The 17369-nt window shown below is 39.9% G+C and overlaps 1 protein-coding gene across 1 annotated transcript; it reads right to left on the bottom strand.

Moving 5' to 3' along the window:
* Positions 1–49: 49 nt before the first annotated feature.
* On the bottom strand, positions 50–17342 carry LOC127517368 (solute carrier family 12 member 2-like). Its single transcript, XM_051902856.1, has 26 exons — positions 15631–17342; positions 11719–11844; positions 11561–11636; positions 11389–11484; positions 11049–11188; positions 10784–10894; positions 10583–10691; positions 10358–10485; positions 9385–9469; positions 9153–9304; positions 8751–8858; positions 8406–8529; positions 8228–8329; positions 7996–8151; positions 7644–7743; positions 7463–7574; positions 5512–5652; positions 5103–5209; positions 4916–4989; positions 4697–4837; positions 4468–4590; positions 4256–4367; positions 2413–2499; positions 2193–2328; positions 830–897; positions 50–706 (listed from the first exon to the last, which is right to left on the bottom strand). The coding sequence occupies exons 1-26, from the start codon at positions 16084–16086 to the stop codon at positions 571–573; spliced, it is 3306 nt and encodes a 1101-aa protein (XP_051758816.1). The 5' UTR covers positions 16087–17342; the 3' UTR covers positions 50–570.
* Positions 17343–17369: the final 27 nt, after the last annotated feature.

Genomic DNA, 17369 nt, shown 5'->3' with positions numbered 1-17369 from the left:
ACACACACACACACACACAATAATGCATGAAAAAACACAAATTATATAGTTAAAATCAAGGCCATTTATTTAATGCATTGCATCTTTCAATATTCCTCCTGTTTAGAACAGTGTTTTTACATTTGCATTTAAAGTCGTGACTTTCTCCATGATTATGAGAATTATTAAGTGTCCGTTAGTTCTTCGATGCTGCCAAATAGTTCTTAGAGTTCACTGAGAACAGACGCCGTCTGAAGATATGAAGATACGTCTGAAGCAGTACGGCCTCTGTTCAGAGCGAGTTTGACTGAAGGAGGAGAGAATTTCATCTCAGGCTTGGCAATGAAAAATGTTCTGGATCAATTAAAATGAAGGGCTTTTAATTTTATGTGTTAATGTAAAAATGGAGATCAAATGCATTGCAAGCATCATTTTATCTGCTGAGTGTCATTACATTAAAAATATTTACAAATAAATTTGAACATTTCTGTAGCATGGTTAGTCCAACTCAACAAATTAAATGTAAGTAGATTTGGCAACAGTGAACAAATGTGGTCAATATACAAATATACTGATTGTAACAGTGTCTCTTCAGGAGTAGAAGGTCAGAACACTCTGATGGTTTCCTCGGACAAGAAGTATCGGCGGCAGATCTTTAGATAACGTGTCCAGCCAGGACATGTAAAGAGCGCTGGACACTGTCCCCTTTCTGGCCAGCGGCATGGTTCTGTGAAACCAGATGAATCAAATCATCAGCCAAAAACAGAGTCAGGTCATCGGTGTGCTTCATAAAGGCACATATATATTTAAATGAAGTGATTTATGTGTTAAATGCATGATCGGTACTTACATGACGATGAGGTTGGCGGTGCTGGAGTGTTCCTTCAGAAGCTCATTCAGTCTGATTTGGCGATTCGACTACATGAAAGAAGAGTGAGAACAGTGTATTTTATACGTGATGTTCCGTCTGCATTGATGGAAGAATGGAGACATTCATGAACTGTTAATAGAACAAATCTACATGAAATATAATAAGTTCCAATATTTTCTCTTAACACCATGTCCTAACCTGACGCAAGTCCAGTGACAAGCAGTTGTCTGTCCAGACCAGACACGACACGACTACAAGTGCGACAAAATCAATAAAAAAAAAAAAAAATCACAGCCAATCAGAAGAGAGTGTGGGCGGAGTCTCTCTGCAAACGCACTACACTCACAACCAAATCAATCAAATATTAGCCAATCAGAAGAGAGTGTGGGCGGAGTCTCTGCAGGCGCACTGCACTCGCAACCAAATCAATCCAAAATCACAGCCAATCAGAAGAGCATGTGGGCGGAGTCTCTCTGCAGGCGCACTACACTCGCAACCAATTCAATCAAACATCAGCCAATCAGAAGAGAATGTGGGCAGAGTCTCTGCAATCGCACTGCACTCGCAACCAAATTGATCCAAAATCACAGCCAATCAGAAGAGTGTGTGGGCGGAGTCTCTCTGCAAGCGCACTGCACTCGCAACCAAATGGAAAGTAATTAAATTCATGAATATTACACCATTTTAACATTAAAAATACATACTGAATCACTAAAACAATCTTTGTCATAGAATACACTTGTTTGTTCACAGTTTGAACATTTGTGCTTCCTTTCGTTTATCTTGAAGATCTGAGGTGAATTGTCCATTGTTGCTTTCAGTACGGCTATAAAGGTCACGCAAAATGATATTCAAACTCACAGCAGATGCACATAATCAGTAGCTGAGATTATCATTGTCATTCTTTGTATGTTGTTGTTCCAGCCGGAGAATTGCAGAAATAGAAATTGATCTGAGCTCATGCACGTCAGCTTCTGAGTGATAAACATTGACTCAAGCTTATTCACCTCAAAAACACTGAGGAGCTCAGATCAATGAGGCCTACGATCAATCAGATCCAAAAGTAAACACAAAACCTGTGCTAATTGAAATAAAAACAAGCTGATAAAAAGATCGAATCCAATATTTGGTGATAGCATAGCATAGTGAGAGATTTTGTAGGCGGGTCATTTTTGACCTGGAACACCCAAGGATATGGAGCAGGTTCTGAATAAGATCTGTGCAGTGAAATATGGCTGGTTAGTTATATGTCTTTCCACTGTTAGATGACACACGTGACACTCCATATCAAAGCACTATAAGAGCACGACACATCCTGAAGAGTATGTGATGGTAAGCTGACCTTGGCCCTGTAGAGCTCCAGCTCATTATCTGTGATCCTCCAGGGCTCTTCAGCCTTCAGTTTCTCAGCAGCTTCCTGCTCCATGTCATCTTCCCTCAGTCTGTACGGTTCAATCATCTCCTGAAACACCTGCTTACTGAGCACAGAATCAAACAGCTGCTGTTTCTGAAGGATACCGGTGCAAAACATGCTCATTATTCATCAATTGATCTAAACTTACTTGTGTTTCTTTGGCTTGATGTTGATGTCTCCAAGAACAGTGATGTCAGAGAAATCAATCCTGAACTTACTGAGCAACGCCGCCATTCTGTGCCAGAGCAAAAGCTTTAGTAGTTTTCACTAAATGTATACATTGCAATATTGTTTTTACTCAATATTTCTGTCTTGTTTTCCAGCAGAAATATATAAACAATTTTTAAATGAAGATACATTTACTGGAGAAACAAATGACTTAAAAATGAAGTGAGTTTGAATAAGATCAAATATCTGCCAATGTGTTTAGAAAAATAAAGTTAAAAATAGCTGCGAGCAGCAACGGGGTTCAAGCTCTTTAAGGCCTTTAAGCACATGCGTAAAAAGATTTAATGTTTTATTTAGCAAGCCTGTAACCATCTCGATCATAGATGGAAAAGACCATTTACAGCAAATACAGGCAATTCACCATAGGAAATATTTGGTTTTTAAAGCTTTTTAACAGTTATCTAGGCTGAGCCAAAAACCTAGGACTAGTTTGCCAAAGTTGGTTTTTGAAATAATCTCCAATATTTAACAAACGATTCGATGGACAGCGGCGGTCCGAGAGGCAAAGTTGCTCAGAAGGAGGAGTTCTACCATGTGGTACAAATGTTGTGGGCACATGCGAAAAATCACGCCATACACGATCCTTTACGCACGTCAAAAACGCAAATGCTCCCCCCGGTGGCCGATTTCTTTCAAATTTCTCACAGGCCCAGCGAGTTTCATTCCGATCCGCCTCTGTTAACCTTGTCTGATAGCTGCTCAAACTTCATTGGCCGATGGCGGACATGTTTTTCGAGATACGTCAACGTCCTTATAGACAATCATGGCACCTCGGACAAAGACACTGCATGCCTATTTTAAAGTCGATCGGACTAACAGTGAAGTAGTTATAGCCATTTTCATGTTTTTTTTTCCCCTGTTATAGCGCCACCAAGTGGCCAGTTGCCACGTCCATTATCACACGACCACAGAATAAGTTCTTACATAGGTGTGCCGAGTTTGGTAAAAATATCTCATTCTGTTCACGAGTTATAGCCATTTTAGTAAATGTGGCTCCGCCCACTTCAAACGTTTTGGCACCCCTTAGAGACCACGAATCGGAATTTCAACTTTTTTTTGATAACTATTGACAACTATTGACTTTTTTTTTTTTAACTATTGAGTCCAGAGAATCTCGCTGCACTGGTTTGGTTCCAATCAGGTCAAAAACCTAGGACTAGTTCGCAGAAGTAGGTTTTTCAAAAAATCCAAAATACCCGAAAATTTCACCAGAATGACGAGTGAATCCGAGGGATGCGTCTTGTCCGTCTGGAGTTAAGGATTCCAATGAAACTTGAGCGTACGCCTAACGATTCAGGAGTTATGAGCCATTTCGTACTTTTGACCGCTGTAGCGCCCCCGTCAGGCCGATCGGGGCGAGCCTTGGTGACGTTGTAGACGGTGTGAGTACTACCAGCCCTCAAAGTTTCACATCTCTACAATTTACGGTTTGGTCTGAACGAGCACTTTTAGGGGAGAATGCTGATCCTTGGAAATTTTAACAATTACAATAGAGTTTCAGCACTTCAAAGTAAGGGGTTAGGGTTACCAGTTACAAGTGCATTGATTATCTCCATTTCTAAACTGTTTAATTTGTTAAACTACCAGTCAAAATTTTGGACTGAATTTGTTTCTAAAGACCTTCAGCTCTAAAGGCTTTTGATTAAATTATTGAAACTAATTTTGCAGACAAATATAAACTGTCTACAAATGGATTTCTTTACAAAACTAAGCAAAAGGAGCAAAATACATCCAGCATGTGTAGAAATGAGTGTAATACTCACGCTCTGCGGTCGTGGTCGATCCGGTTTATCTTTCCTCCAATGAACACACGGATCTTGCAGTTGCGCCATTTCTTTTTGTTGGTGAGCAAATACGGTATCAGAAGAGTCAAGCCTACAACATAAATCAATCATGGTGTCATTTATTAAAGCAACAAACTCTCACAGGATATAATGAAAAACAGAACCACATTGAAATTGAAATATCGCTTTACCTCCATCATCAAACAGCCACCAGACATCAATCGTCCCTTTGCTCTGCTTCTTCTGGAACTGCTGACTGGCGGCCAGAAGTTTCTCGTCCGCAGGACTGAGCGGCAGCGGAAGCTTCTTAGTGTCTGAACATTAAGGGAACATTCCATGTGATTATTCTTCAAACATTATGGGAACGTTACTTTTGAATGTTCTCTGAACATTCTGAAACATTAAACGTGATTTTCTGACCTCTGAAGATGAGCGGGCTGCTTTGACAGCTGGTTGCTATAGATGATGGTTTCGAGGAATCGCTGTCAAAGTCTTTGATGTTGATGGACACCAAGAGATCCTTCATTCCAGGTGTTTTCTCCTGCGAGGACAGAAATTCATCTGAAGAAAGACCGATGGTGTTAAAATCACTGATGAAGAGACTGATGAAGTGTACACTTCAGTAACTGGAAACTCCACCTTGTATGTGAGAGATGTCGAGACCTTCCTTCAGTCTCAGGAGAACCACCCCGTACTGCAGGTCAAACGCATCGCTGAAACACACATGAAGATTTCAGTTCATAACATGTAAACTGTCAAGGCAATAAAATTGTCAGTGAGAGTTATCAGATTAAAGACATGAAGAGCGTCAGACGGTCAGACTCACTGGATGGTGTTGATGTAGGTTTCCACGTCCTTCATCTCACCGTCCCTCCAGTTGTTCTTAAAGCCGAATACTAGTGTGTTTGGTTTCAGGCGACCCAAACCGGCGGTCTGTGAATCACAACAACATTGCGCTGAAATAAGTGACTTTCACTCGTACACAGAACAAAAATTTGTGTAGAAGCAATTGTCACTCTGAAATTGCTAGTAAATTTCACAAAGAAAACAGCAATTAGAAGAATTAAATGTGAAGCAGAAAAATTGAAATTGTATTTTCTAATATACATATAAGAAGACAATATACTCCAATAAACTTTTATTTACAATTTCGAAAAATAATTTTTACACATTGCAAAAATAATTTTTTTATTTTATAAAAAGTTACATAATCTATTTTCCTCGTGTGTTCTGACCTGTAGGAGATACTGCGCTCCTTGTCTGAGATCATCAGCAAACACAGGAGCATAGAAGGCTTTGATTCGTGCCTTCAGGAGCCAGCGCTGATAACGGACCTGCTCGTTCATCATCTCCTTATAGTTCGGCCGTCGGTATCCCTGCAGGAAAATGAGAGAACAAGTGCAGTTTTGGTTGTAGGAACTGCAAAAAAACTGATGTTCTTACACAGTATTTTTTGTCATATTTTTTAGTACAAGTATCTAAACACTTTTAACCCTCCGGTGCTCCTCATTTAGGGCTCACAATCACACTCCTTCCCAGACAAAAGTGGCAGAACACTTCAAAAGAAGTTTTTTTCTATCTTATACATTTATTAACAAACATAGAGGTAAATCAAGCACAGGGAAACGCAGGCAAAAACAGAACAGACCAAAAACAGATAACCAGAGGATAACTAGGAACAGGTGAGGGTAATCAATCACTGTGGCAACAAACAAGGGTAACTATAGAAACAAAGTAAAACATAAACTAAACAGGACATGAACACTTGGACCGATAGGAACAGAAAATACACTTCAAAACATAGCTGCGAGCAGCAATTATCAGGGTTCAAGCGCTTTAAGACCTTTAAGCACATGCGTAAAAAGGTATTGTTTTATTTAGCAAGCCTGTAACCATCTCGATCATAGATGGAAAAGACAATTTACAGCCGATTTATCATAAGACATATTTGGTTTTTAAAGCTTTTTAACAGTTATCGAGGCTGAGCCAAAAACCTAGGACTTGTTCACCAAAGTTGTTTTTTGAAATAATCTCCAATATTTAACGAACGATTCGATGGACAGCGGTCCTAGAGGCAAAGTTGCTCCAAATGAGGAGTTCTACCATGTGGTATGAATGTCGTGGGCGTGTGCGAAAAATCACGTGATACACAATCCTTTAAGCACGTCAAAAACGCGAATGCGCCCCCCCGTGTGGCCGATTCCTTTCAAATTTCTCACAGGCCTCTAGGGACGTGAGTCAAACAGGCCCAGAGAGTTTCATTCCGTTAACCTTGTCTGATAGCTGCTCAAATTTCACTGGCCGATTGCGGCCATGTTTTTTGAGATGCATCAACGTCCTTATAGACACTCATGGCTCCTCAGATGAAGACACTGCATGCCAATTTTCAAGTCAATTGGACTAACGGTGAAGTAGTTATAGCCGTTTTCATGTTTTTTTCCCTGTTATAGCGCCACCAAGTGGCCAGTCACCGTGTCATTTTTCATGCAACCACAGAATGAGCTCTTACACAAGTGTGCCAAATTTGGTGAAAATATTTAATTCCGTTCACGAGTTATAGCCATTTTAGTAAAAGTGGCTCCGCCCACTTCGAAAGTTTTGGTGCCCCTTAGGGACCGTGAATCGAAATTTCATCTTTTTTTGATAATTATTGACAATTAGACTCCGGAGAATCTCGCTGCACTGGTTTGGTTCCGATCAGGATAAAAACCTAGGACTAGTTCACAAAAGTAGGTTTTCCAAAAAATCCAAAATACCCGAAAATTTCGTCTGAATGACGAGTGAATCCGAGGCATCCATTTTGTCCATCTTGAGCCAAGGATTCCAACGAAACTTGAGCGTACGCATAACGGTTCAGGAGTTATGAGCCATTTCATACTTTTGACCGCTGTAGCGCCCCCGTCAGGCAGATCGGGGCGAGCCTTGGTACTACCAGCCCTCAAAATTTCAAGTCTCTACGACTTACAGTTTGGTCTGAACGAGCACTTTTAGGGGAGAATGCTGATCCTTGGAAAATGTAACAATTACAATAGAGTTTCAGCACTTGAACCCCTAATAAAATAACATTCTAATAATTTAAGAATGTTTAGATATTTTTTGCTGGACAACAAGACATAAACACAAAGGAAGAACATCATTATTTGCAGTGTGATATTGAAGAAAAGATGAAGTATTGAAGTGACGTACCGTGCGCACGTGGCCGCAGACCATCAAGCCCACACTTTTGGTGAAGGCGTGCACCAGATACATCAGCGCAGGGCGTGAGTTTGGAAATCCAGACATTATGAGACACTGAGGCCTGTGGGAAACATCACATGTTCAGTCTCTAGAGTCACACATGCAGTGTCTGTATGAACAGGTGCATCACCTGAAGTTCTTGATGTGATCCTCGACTCCTGTGAGATGCAGACTGTGTGTCAGGGCTTTATTGTACATCAGAGCTTGTGTCGACGAACCCCAGTTCACATCTGCAGCAGAAAGACGCATTTAACCTCTGACACTCTTGATTTTAACACATTATAATAAGGCTTCACACTAGTTAACATTTATGTTTATGCATTTGGCAGATGCTTTTATCAAAGTGACACACATTGCATTTAACCTATATATTTAATCGGTTCATGCATTCCCTGGAAATCGAACCCATGACCTTGGTGTTGCAAGCGCATGCTCTACAAGATGGCACATAATCACAGATCTGAAGTGAAAGCAGATCTGACCTGGTTTCTTATAGCTGACGTATATGTAGAGCGCCAGGACGATGCCGTTGGTGACCAGAGCCGCCCACCAGTTGATCACGAACATCACGACGCAGCACAGCACGGCTCCGGCCAGAGACACCCACTTATTGTAGTATTTGAAACTCGGACGCCACCCTGTCCAGATGGAATCAGCATGATCAACTTCATCAATGATGTTTTGCACACTGACTTCAGAGCAAATGACACTTGCCTGGAGAGTTCGCCAGAGACGCGTGGAAAACAGAGAAATTTATCAACGCGTAAGAAGCCAAGAAGAAGTTGGAAATGATGGGAGCGATGATGTTTAACTCCGCTGAAACACCAACACATGTGGTTTTAGACACAGCCGCTGTGATTAACATATAAGAGTTCAGTGGAGTGTGATTTACCGATCAGGATGAAGGCCAGACCGATGAGGAAGGTGAGGACGTAAGCGCGCAGAGGCTCTTTGTTCTTTCCGTATCCTTTGGCAAACACGTGTAATCCGGGGTAGATTCGATCCTTACACAACGCCTGCAGAACCACACACATACAACACCTGCGTCAGATCACACAGCTATATCACGAAGAACACAATCACCCTATAAGATCATAGGAAACACTGATATACACTTTTTACTATAGTTAAAAGAATTGTGTTTGCACAAAATGTCGTTTTGATTGGCTTTTTGGGCTGTCCATCATTTATCTGTTGTAAGGTGTTGTAAATATAGAGAAAGAGCTGAAGATCTGACCTGGAAGACTTTGGGAGCGCTGACCAGAGACGCCAGCGCCGACGAGAGGGTTGCAGAGAAGATTCCAGCCGTAATGAGCGGCCCGAAGCCAGACACCAAACTCATGACCTGACAGAACCATCATCACCATCACATTCATCACAGAGAGCTCAGCAATGCTGTGTTTATTTGAGCAAGAATACAGTAAAAATGTGAAATATTTTTACAATGTAAATCAGCTGTTTTCTATGTGAATATATAGTGAAGTGTAATTTATTCCTGTGATCAAAGCTGAATTTTCAGCATCATTACTCCAGTCTTCAGTGTCACATGATCCAAGCTTTTGACTGGAAGTGTATGCATTCCAATATAATTATGATAACTATAAGCACATCTCATCGCTGTGGTTGGTGTCACACACACCTGGAAGTCGTTCTGAAGTCCGTACTTGCAGCCGCCCTCTCTGCAGATGGAGAAGTCATATCCGAGTGTGCAGGACGCGTCAGTGCAGTTCTCCAGCGAGCCAGCGATGGTGTCGTTATCATCACCTGTGGCGTCTCGCACGATACAAGAGCCTGAAAGTACAGCAAACGCACAACATCATCTCTGATCTGTGGCTCGAGACCACAGTCAGAGGAAGAACACACTCCAATACCGTTTGAGATGGCGACGGCGATGTAAACCACTCCAGTGATGAGGATCGCCAGGAGAGTTCCTTTGGGAATCGCTGACTGTGGATCCTAGAGAGACGGGTCGAAGCAGATGTTACTAATATCAACTCTTATGAAATGTGACAAAAATCCACAGAATCTCAAATATAACCCTTGAGAGGAGTGATGCACTGAAATTTCGTAAATTTTCGGAAATTGTTTTGGTAATTTTGTAATTGATCAATTGGTGTTTCAACCACAGAAAGATGTCAGTAAAACAGCTTGAGTCACGTAACGTCACATTAACCTCAGAAATTTCAATGAACATAAATTCGATAGTCAGTTAGAAAAATATTCATTATATTTTTACTTCGGTATTTAATGTGTTTGAATAAATCCATCATGATAAGAAGTTTTTATGACAGCAACCATTTAAATGTTTATTTACCAACAAATTGGAGTGAAACATAATTCTGTTATTAAAAATTTGATATAAAAACTGCCTAATGTAGAGAAGCTTGTTTCTGCCAATGAATAAAAAAATAAAAAATGTAATTGAGACTTTTTATCTTTATAAAGTCAGAATTGCGAGTTGTAAAGTCAGGATTGTGAGATATAAAGTCAGAATTGTGAGATATAAAGTCAGGATTGCGAGATATAAAGTCAGGATTGCGAGATATAAAGTCAGAATTGCGAGATATAAAGTCAGAATTGCGAGATATAAAGTCAGGATTGTGAGATATAAAGTCAGAATTGCGAGATATAAAGTCAGAATTCTGAGAAAAAACGTCGCAATTACCTTTTTTATTTTTTTATTTCATGGCAGAAACAAGCTAATGTGCAATTTAAATGTTTGCACAACTCAGTTTTGACTGTTAAATAAATTTGATTACATTTTTTTGGCTAAAAGAAAACTTTAATTTTGGTTTCGGCAAAAGATTTTCGTTGCATCACTTGTTGAGCGTGAATACCCCTCACCGCCAGGTCTCCGGATATATTGGCCCCTGCCAGGATTCCTGTGGCGGCTGGGAAGAAGATGGCAAAGACCGAGAAGAAGGTTTCATCATCTCTAAAGTCTGGACCCATGTTCTCCATCATTATGGCAGCTTTGAGACGGACAAACACAGAAATGACAAAGCTTTGAGAATGAAGAATCATCATCAACACCATCTTGATTCATATAAAATAATAGAGACGTCCCACCTTTATAACCAAAGAAACCTTTGGGTTCCTTTGACTCCACAGGGATGAAGGATCCAATGAAGTAGTTGCAAATTGCCGCCACAAGAATCACCAACAACACGATCTGGGCCTGTCAAAGATAATCAATACATCAGGAGAATAATAACTACAACATCTGAAGAAATAAACAGCAGAATTCTGTAAATGTAGGAAAATACTGACCTTCGCCTCCCACTCCATTCCAGCAATGGAGATTCCCAGCAGTAAAATGACTGTGAGCGTTCCCACGATCCTGATGTCATTCATCTCATCAGTCATCAGAGCGTCTATACTCTGACAAACACACGGTTTACATCATCAAACTTTATAAGAATGGATCAGAGTATAGACGCTCTGATATATGTCAGTCTGTCACCCTCAGAGAAGGCATGTACATCTGATCATCTTCATCATCATCATCATCCTAGGCCTTTGTGTTCATACTCACATCCAGAAGTTCAACGACAGTTTCTGCGAATCCCACGACATACATGGCCACAGCGACGGCATTGGCAAAGGCAAAAATCAGACCGATGGATCCTCCGAACTCTGGACCCAAACTCCTGGAGATCAGGTAATACGCCCCGCCTACAGACATAAATTACACTATATATTCACATAGAAAATGGTTCTTTAAAATTACAATAATATTTTACAATTTTTACTGTATTTTTGATCAAATAAATGCAGCCTTGGTGAGCAGAAGAGACTCTTGAACTGTAGTGTACCTTTCGGTTATAATTACAGTTACTATTATAATTTTAATTGTAATATATTACTGCGCTCACCTCCGCGCACAAAGCCGTTGGTGGCGATCGCTGATGTTGACAGTCCAGTGATGGTTGTTACCACAATCGCCATGAGAACGATGGCGCAGGACAGAGCTGAAAACAACCAGACATTCACAATCTATGACCAGAAGACACTGAAAACCAGTCCAGGTTAGTTTAGTTAGCGTACCGATGCCAGCTTGACCCACAATCCACGACATCCTGATGAACAGCATCACTCCCCAGATGTTCAGCATGCATCGTATCTGGACACAATCATAACGAACGATCATCAGCACGAACGATTGATCATTACGTCTGTGAAACGCTTGTGCTCGTCAGACTGACCAGGACTCCTTTGACCCATCCGAACTTCACTGTGCCACCCTTGGAGTCGGACGCTTCCTTCAGTGTGATGATCTCAGCGGACGTGAGCTCCTCTCCTCCAATGGGAAATCCCTCCTCAAACGGCTCCTACAAACCAGAAAACAAATATCTGCCAGTGAGGTCAGAAAAATCTACTTAATTCAAAGGGAAAACAAGGTTATTTTTCTGACTCCATTGGCAGATATTTGTTCTTGTTTTAAGCACAAACTCACTTCATTTTGATTCATTTTTCATTAAACAAGACTTAATATCTGAAGTCATTGTAAATGTCTCATGATTTAAGAATGTTTAGATATTTATGCTGGAAAACAAGACAGAAACACTGAGGAAGAACATCATGTTTTGCAATACATTAAAGCTCTCAGTACAAAAACCTCATATCTCATATGGCTTCAGGTTAAACCTTTACATTTGTTCATTTAGAACAGCTTTATCTAAAAAGACACAAGAAGAGAATTATATAACTTTTTCTTTATTATAGAAAGTGCCTTTGTGGAGTAGTTAAGAACTTGCAGATAAGATATGGAGCAACATCAATCAAAACTTTCAGATTTTCATCTGATCATTATAATGTCTTGATTGTTTCCATCCATTAACTTGTTAATCTTGATGTTGCAATAAAAACTATTGACTCTCTCTTTTCCAGCACATTAGACTCAGTTGCTCCTTTGCACTTGAAGAAGATTAAAGAAAATAGCCCAATGCCGTGGTACAACGAGCACACTCGGGCCCTTAAGAGAGCAGCCAGAAAAATGGAGCGCAGCTGGAGGAAAACAAAACTAGAGGTTTTTTGCATTTCGTGGAAAGAAAGCAATTTTGCACACAGAAAGGCTTTAAAAACTGCTGCTTATTTTTCAACGCTCTTAGAAGAAAACAAACACAACCTTAGGTATTGATTTGATACAGTGGCTAAATTAACGAGAAATAAAGCTTCAACTTCTGATGTTTCCAAACAGCACAGCAGTAATGACTTTATGAACTTCTTTACTTACAAGATTGATAATATTAGAGAGAAAATTATAACCATGCAGCCGTCTACTACAGTATCACGTCAGACAGTGCAATGTAGTGTCCCTGAGGAAAAATTCAATTCATTCACTGCTTTAGGAGAAGAAGAATTGTCTAAACTCGTTAAATCATCAAAATCAACAACATGTATGTTAGACCCTATACTGACTAAGCTCCAGAGGTCATAGATCCTCTTCTTAATATCATTAATTCATCTTTATCACTAGGATACGTACTGAAAACTTTTAAGCTGGCTATTATTAAACCTCTTATTAAAAAAACACAACTTGATCCTAGAGAATTAGTCAATTACAGGCCGATCTCAAATCTTCCTTTTCTGTCAAAAATACTAGAAAAGGCAGTATCATCACAGCTCCTTTTTAGAAAGAAATAGTATCTGTGAGGATTTCCAGTCAGGATTTAGAGCGTACCATATTACTGAGACTGCTCTCATTAGAGTTACTAATGATTTGCTCTTATCATCAGATCGTGGTTGTATCTCTCTATTAGTGTTACTGGATCTTAGTGCTGCATTTGACACTATCGATCACAATATTCTTTTGAATAGACTTGAAAATTATGTTGGCATTAGTAAAATTGCATTGTCATGGTTCAAATCATACTTATCTGACCGTTATCAGTTTGTAGTAGTAAACGAAGAGATGTCATATCGATCACAAGTTCAATATGGAGTACCGCAAGGCTCAGTACTAGGACCGTTGCTGTTCACTCTGTACATGCTACCCTTGGGAGATATCATTAGGAAGCATGGCGTTAGTTTTCACTGTTACGCTGATGATACTCAGCTCTATATTTCTTCGCGCCCTGACGAAACTTACCAATTCACAAAATTAACGGAATGCATAGCTGATATAAAAAATTGGATGACCAGTAATTTCCTACTACTAAATTCAGAAAAAACAGAGATTCTAATTATTGGACCAAAAACTTCTTCACGTAATAACCTAGAATATTGTCTAACACTTGATGGCTGCTCTGTTAAGTCTTCGTCGTCTCTTAGGAACCTGGGTGTGCTCTTTGATACCAATCTTTCATTTGAAGGCCATGTTACTAGCATCTGTAAAACCGCATTCTTCCATCTTAAAAATATATCTAAACTACGACATATGCTCTCAATGAAAAATGCAGAACAGTTAGTTCATGCGTTCATGACTTCAAGGCTAGATTACTGTAACGCTCTACTGGGTGGTTGTTCTGCTCGCCTGATAAATAAACTACAGCTCGTACAAAATGCAGCAGCTAGAGTTCTTACTAGAACCAGGAAGTATGACCATATTAGCCCAGTTCTGTCAACACTGCATTGGCTTCCTGTTAAACATCGAATAGATTTTAAAATCTTGCTAATTACTTACAAAGCACTATATGGTTTAGCTCCCTAATGTAAATTAGGCGATTGATATATGAACAAATCTTCAGAGTATAGAAATGAATAAAACTGTAAAGTTTGGTGTGTGTAAAGTGATTTCTGACTCAAACTCACCGCCTTTAAAGATTGAAATCTACAAACGCATTAAAAGTATATTTTGGATGTTTTCTTTCCACTAGTCTGAATGAAGAAGCAAAATAGAGCTCAAAACTGACCGGTGCATGAGAACACAATGGTTTGCCTGTAGAGTCTCATCTTTAAGTCAGAGTCTAAATGTAAGTTTTCAGTTTGGTGAGTTGAGCTGTTTTACTGATTGACAAACATCCTTTCACAGAAGTGTGTAACCTGTGTGTTCAGTGATGTTCGGGACACTGGGTCTTTGACAGAGACGTGCGGGTCACACGCTGACATTGTGACGCGACCCAGAGCTGCAGCGGGTGATCATGGCGCCGTACGGGGTGGGTGTGTGAGAGAGACTATTGTCTGAGCACAAGAGTATGTGTGTGTGTGTGTGTGTGTGTGCGTGTGTTGTCTGATGTCACACAAGTCAGGAGAAACATACAGAAGAATCAGCTGAGGGTCGACACATCAGTCATACTGCTATAACACATCTAAATATGATCTGATGAAAGTTTTTAATACCACATTCATACTGCATGTCTTTAAAAACAATAAACTGCAGAAATCATAGAGTTCAGTAACTATCATATTTTGAGTTATAAAAGTTCTCCAGTAGTTTTATATGTCAGTTTCAAACACTCAGTCACTCATTTTGAATTGGACTTCTGCAGGCAAAAATGATGATTTGATATTTTTGTAAGTTAAAAATAACCCAAGTTGGGTTAAAAATGGACAAACCCAGCGATTGGGTTGTTTTAACCCAACCTGCTGGGTAGTTTTATTTAACTTAAATATTGTTTAAAAATGACTATATGGCTGGCTTAAAATGAACCCAAAATAGGTTTGAAATGAACATTTATTAATATGTTTAATAAATAATAATAATAAACATGTATTAAATTGCTTATTAATAAATGTTCACCTTTTGATTATTATTGTTGCCTCTAGTAATTTTGTGTCTTAATTTTAATTTTAATTTTAAGCCAGACATATAGTAATTTTTAAACAATAGTTGGGTTAAATAAAACTACCCAGCATGTTAGGCAAACATTTAACCCAATCGCTTAAAACAACCCAACCACTGGGTTTGTATTAACCCAACTTGGGTTGTTTTAACTCAGCATTATTAGAGTGTATTCCTATTTCAAACAAAGATATTAAGTTCATATTCTGACAAATTACCCCATTTTTTTCTGTTTTGTGTTTAGACAGAATTGATTTTGTTAAATAAACCCACCCTGATAATATTCACTGTAGTGTGACAACATGCCCCAACATAACTCGAGCAATAAATAAAAGCCACACTGTATAAAGTAAACCATAAAGAAAGTGTGTGAGAGCTGAAGAGAAGCACAGACCTTGTCCAGCTCATCGTGTAGTTCCGACAGCGACGGTCGCAGGAGCTTCTCCCCGAGCGGAGCTTCTGTCTGCCGGTAGAAGTCGATGTTCGGCACCGCGTCGATGGTGTTGTGACCGAAAGTCCGCAGGTAATAAGTGCTGGAGTGCGTGTCCGAGAAATGACTGAGACCTCCGGTGGATGAATGCAGACTCGCCTCGCTTCTCACCGTGTCTCCGTTCACACCGGCGTCAGGTGCGGCGTCAGACGGGCTTAGGAAGTTCACCACCCGGAACCTGCCCTTGGACTCCTCGCCGGTGGAGGAGCGCGATCCCGGGGGAGCGACACCCGCTGCCGCCGCAGCCGCCGCCGCTGCTGCCTCCGCCACCGGGTCCACTTGGAAGCGGCTCTGAGAGGATCCAGGGGCCCGGAGGGCGGGTTTCTGTCCGGCTGGAGGAGATGAGGGCTGATCTGACATGATGGAGATGGAGAATCACGAGGCGCGCAGCAGGTAACGGTCCGGTCGCGCGCTCTGCGCGTCCATCAGTTACTATAGAGACACCGGAGATCACCGGCGGTTATAATCAGTCAGACGTAACTAGACTCGTGACCGTGATTGACAGTAGAGTTTCAACTGTTTACTGTGACAAGTTTCAGACTTGACTTTTGTTCGAAAACAGTTCGATTCCGAATTTAAAGTATTTAGGATGAGGCTCGAATAAAATCAGTTGATATTTTCATTGTGTTCATTTCTGACAGAAGCGTTTAATTTCATACAAACGCATGTGTTCGTTCTTGTCTAATTATTTTTTACTTGTAGCTAACTGTTATGTTTTTTTACTTGATATATTATATTTTAAGCAGTTTAAACAAGCTAAAACTTTTAAGACACATAGTCAATTTCTTCTGTAATTAAACTTGCAGATGTATGAGTTCCCTGACAAAGATATGTTCTACGAACGTTTTGCTAAGTTATGAAAAAATGTCCAGTCTTTTAAACTTTTAAAAACGTTTTTTATTTGTTATGCGAACGTTAGAGATTATTATAGAGATCAGAACGTTGTTTTTATCATTTTGCAAGTACTATGAACGTGGTTTTAATGTTCTCTGAACCATGTAGTAACGTTTAAAAAACATTCAAACTAAAATGTTTCAGAAAAACGTTCCATGAACGATGTTGTGTTAACATCTTGAGAACATTATTAAAGACCAGATAACTTTGAATGAACGTTTTATTAACGTTACTGGAGGAATGATTTTGAGACAACGTTGCCAGAATGTAAGTCAAAGTTCTGAGAATGGTTCACTCAAAAAAAAAATGCTGGGTTAAAACTGGGTTTGTCCATTTTCAACCCAACTTGGGTTGTTTTTAGAGCATTTATATATTAATATTTGTTCTATTGAAAATTATTTTTTAGTGCAAAAAGTGATTAAAAAGAAAATGTGCACATTAAAACCTAAAATCTTCCTATTGGGCAAAATTAAAGTGAACTCTATGTCGAGTATTTCAGGATGTTTGGAGCTGAAAACCTCAAACTCCCCCGTGAGCTCCACACTCGTCCTCATTCCAGCTCAGAGAAACAAAAGCGTTCTGTGAGAGCAGAGATGACATTCAGCCACATTAGCATACAACACAACACACTCTTTCAGTGTGCGACTCTTTACAATGCCGAACTGAAAGAGATCCTTCGCAAACCACCACCCTCACAAGAACATTGTGTTTAACGATTAAGAAAACGTTTTGTCCTTCTTTTCTTATAT

This window comes from Ctenopharyngodon idella, chromosome 8 (assembly GCF_019924925.1).
Source record: "Ctenopharyngodon idella isolate HZGC_01 chromosome 8, HZGC01, whole genome shotgun sequence".
Lineage (NCBI taxonomy): Eukaryota > Metazoa > Chordata > Actinopteri > Cypriniformes > Xenocyprididae > Ctenopharyngodon > Ctenopharyngodon idella.
The sequence above is the reverse complement of the archived record's forward strand: the minus strand, read 5'-3'. Positions and strand labels throughout refer to the sequence as shown.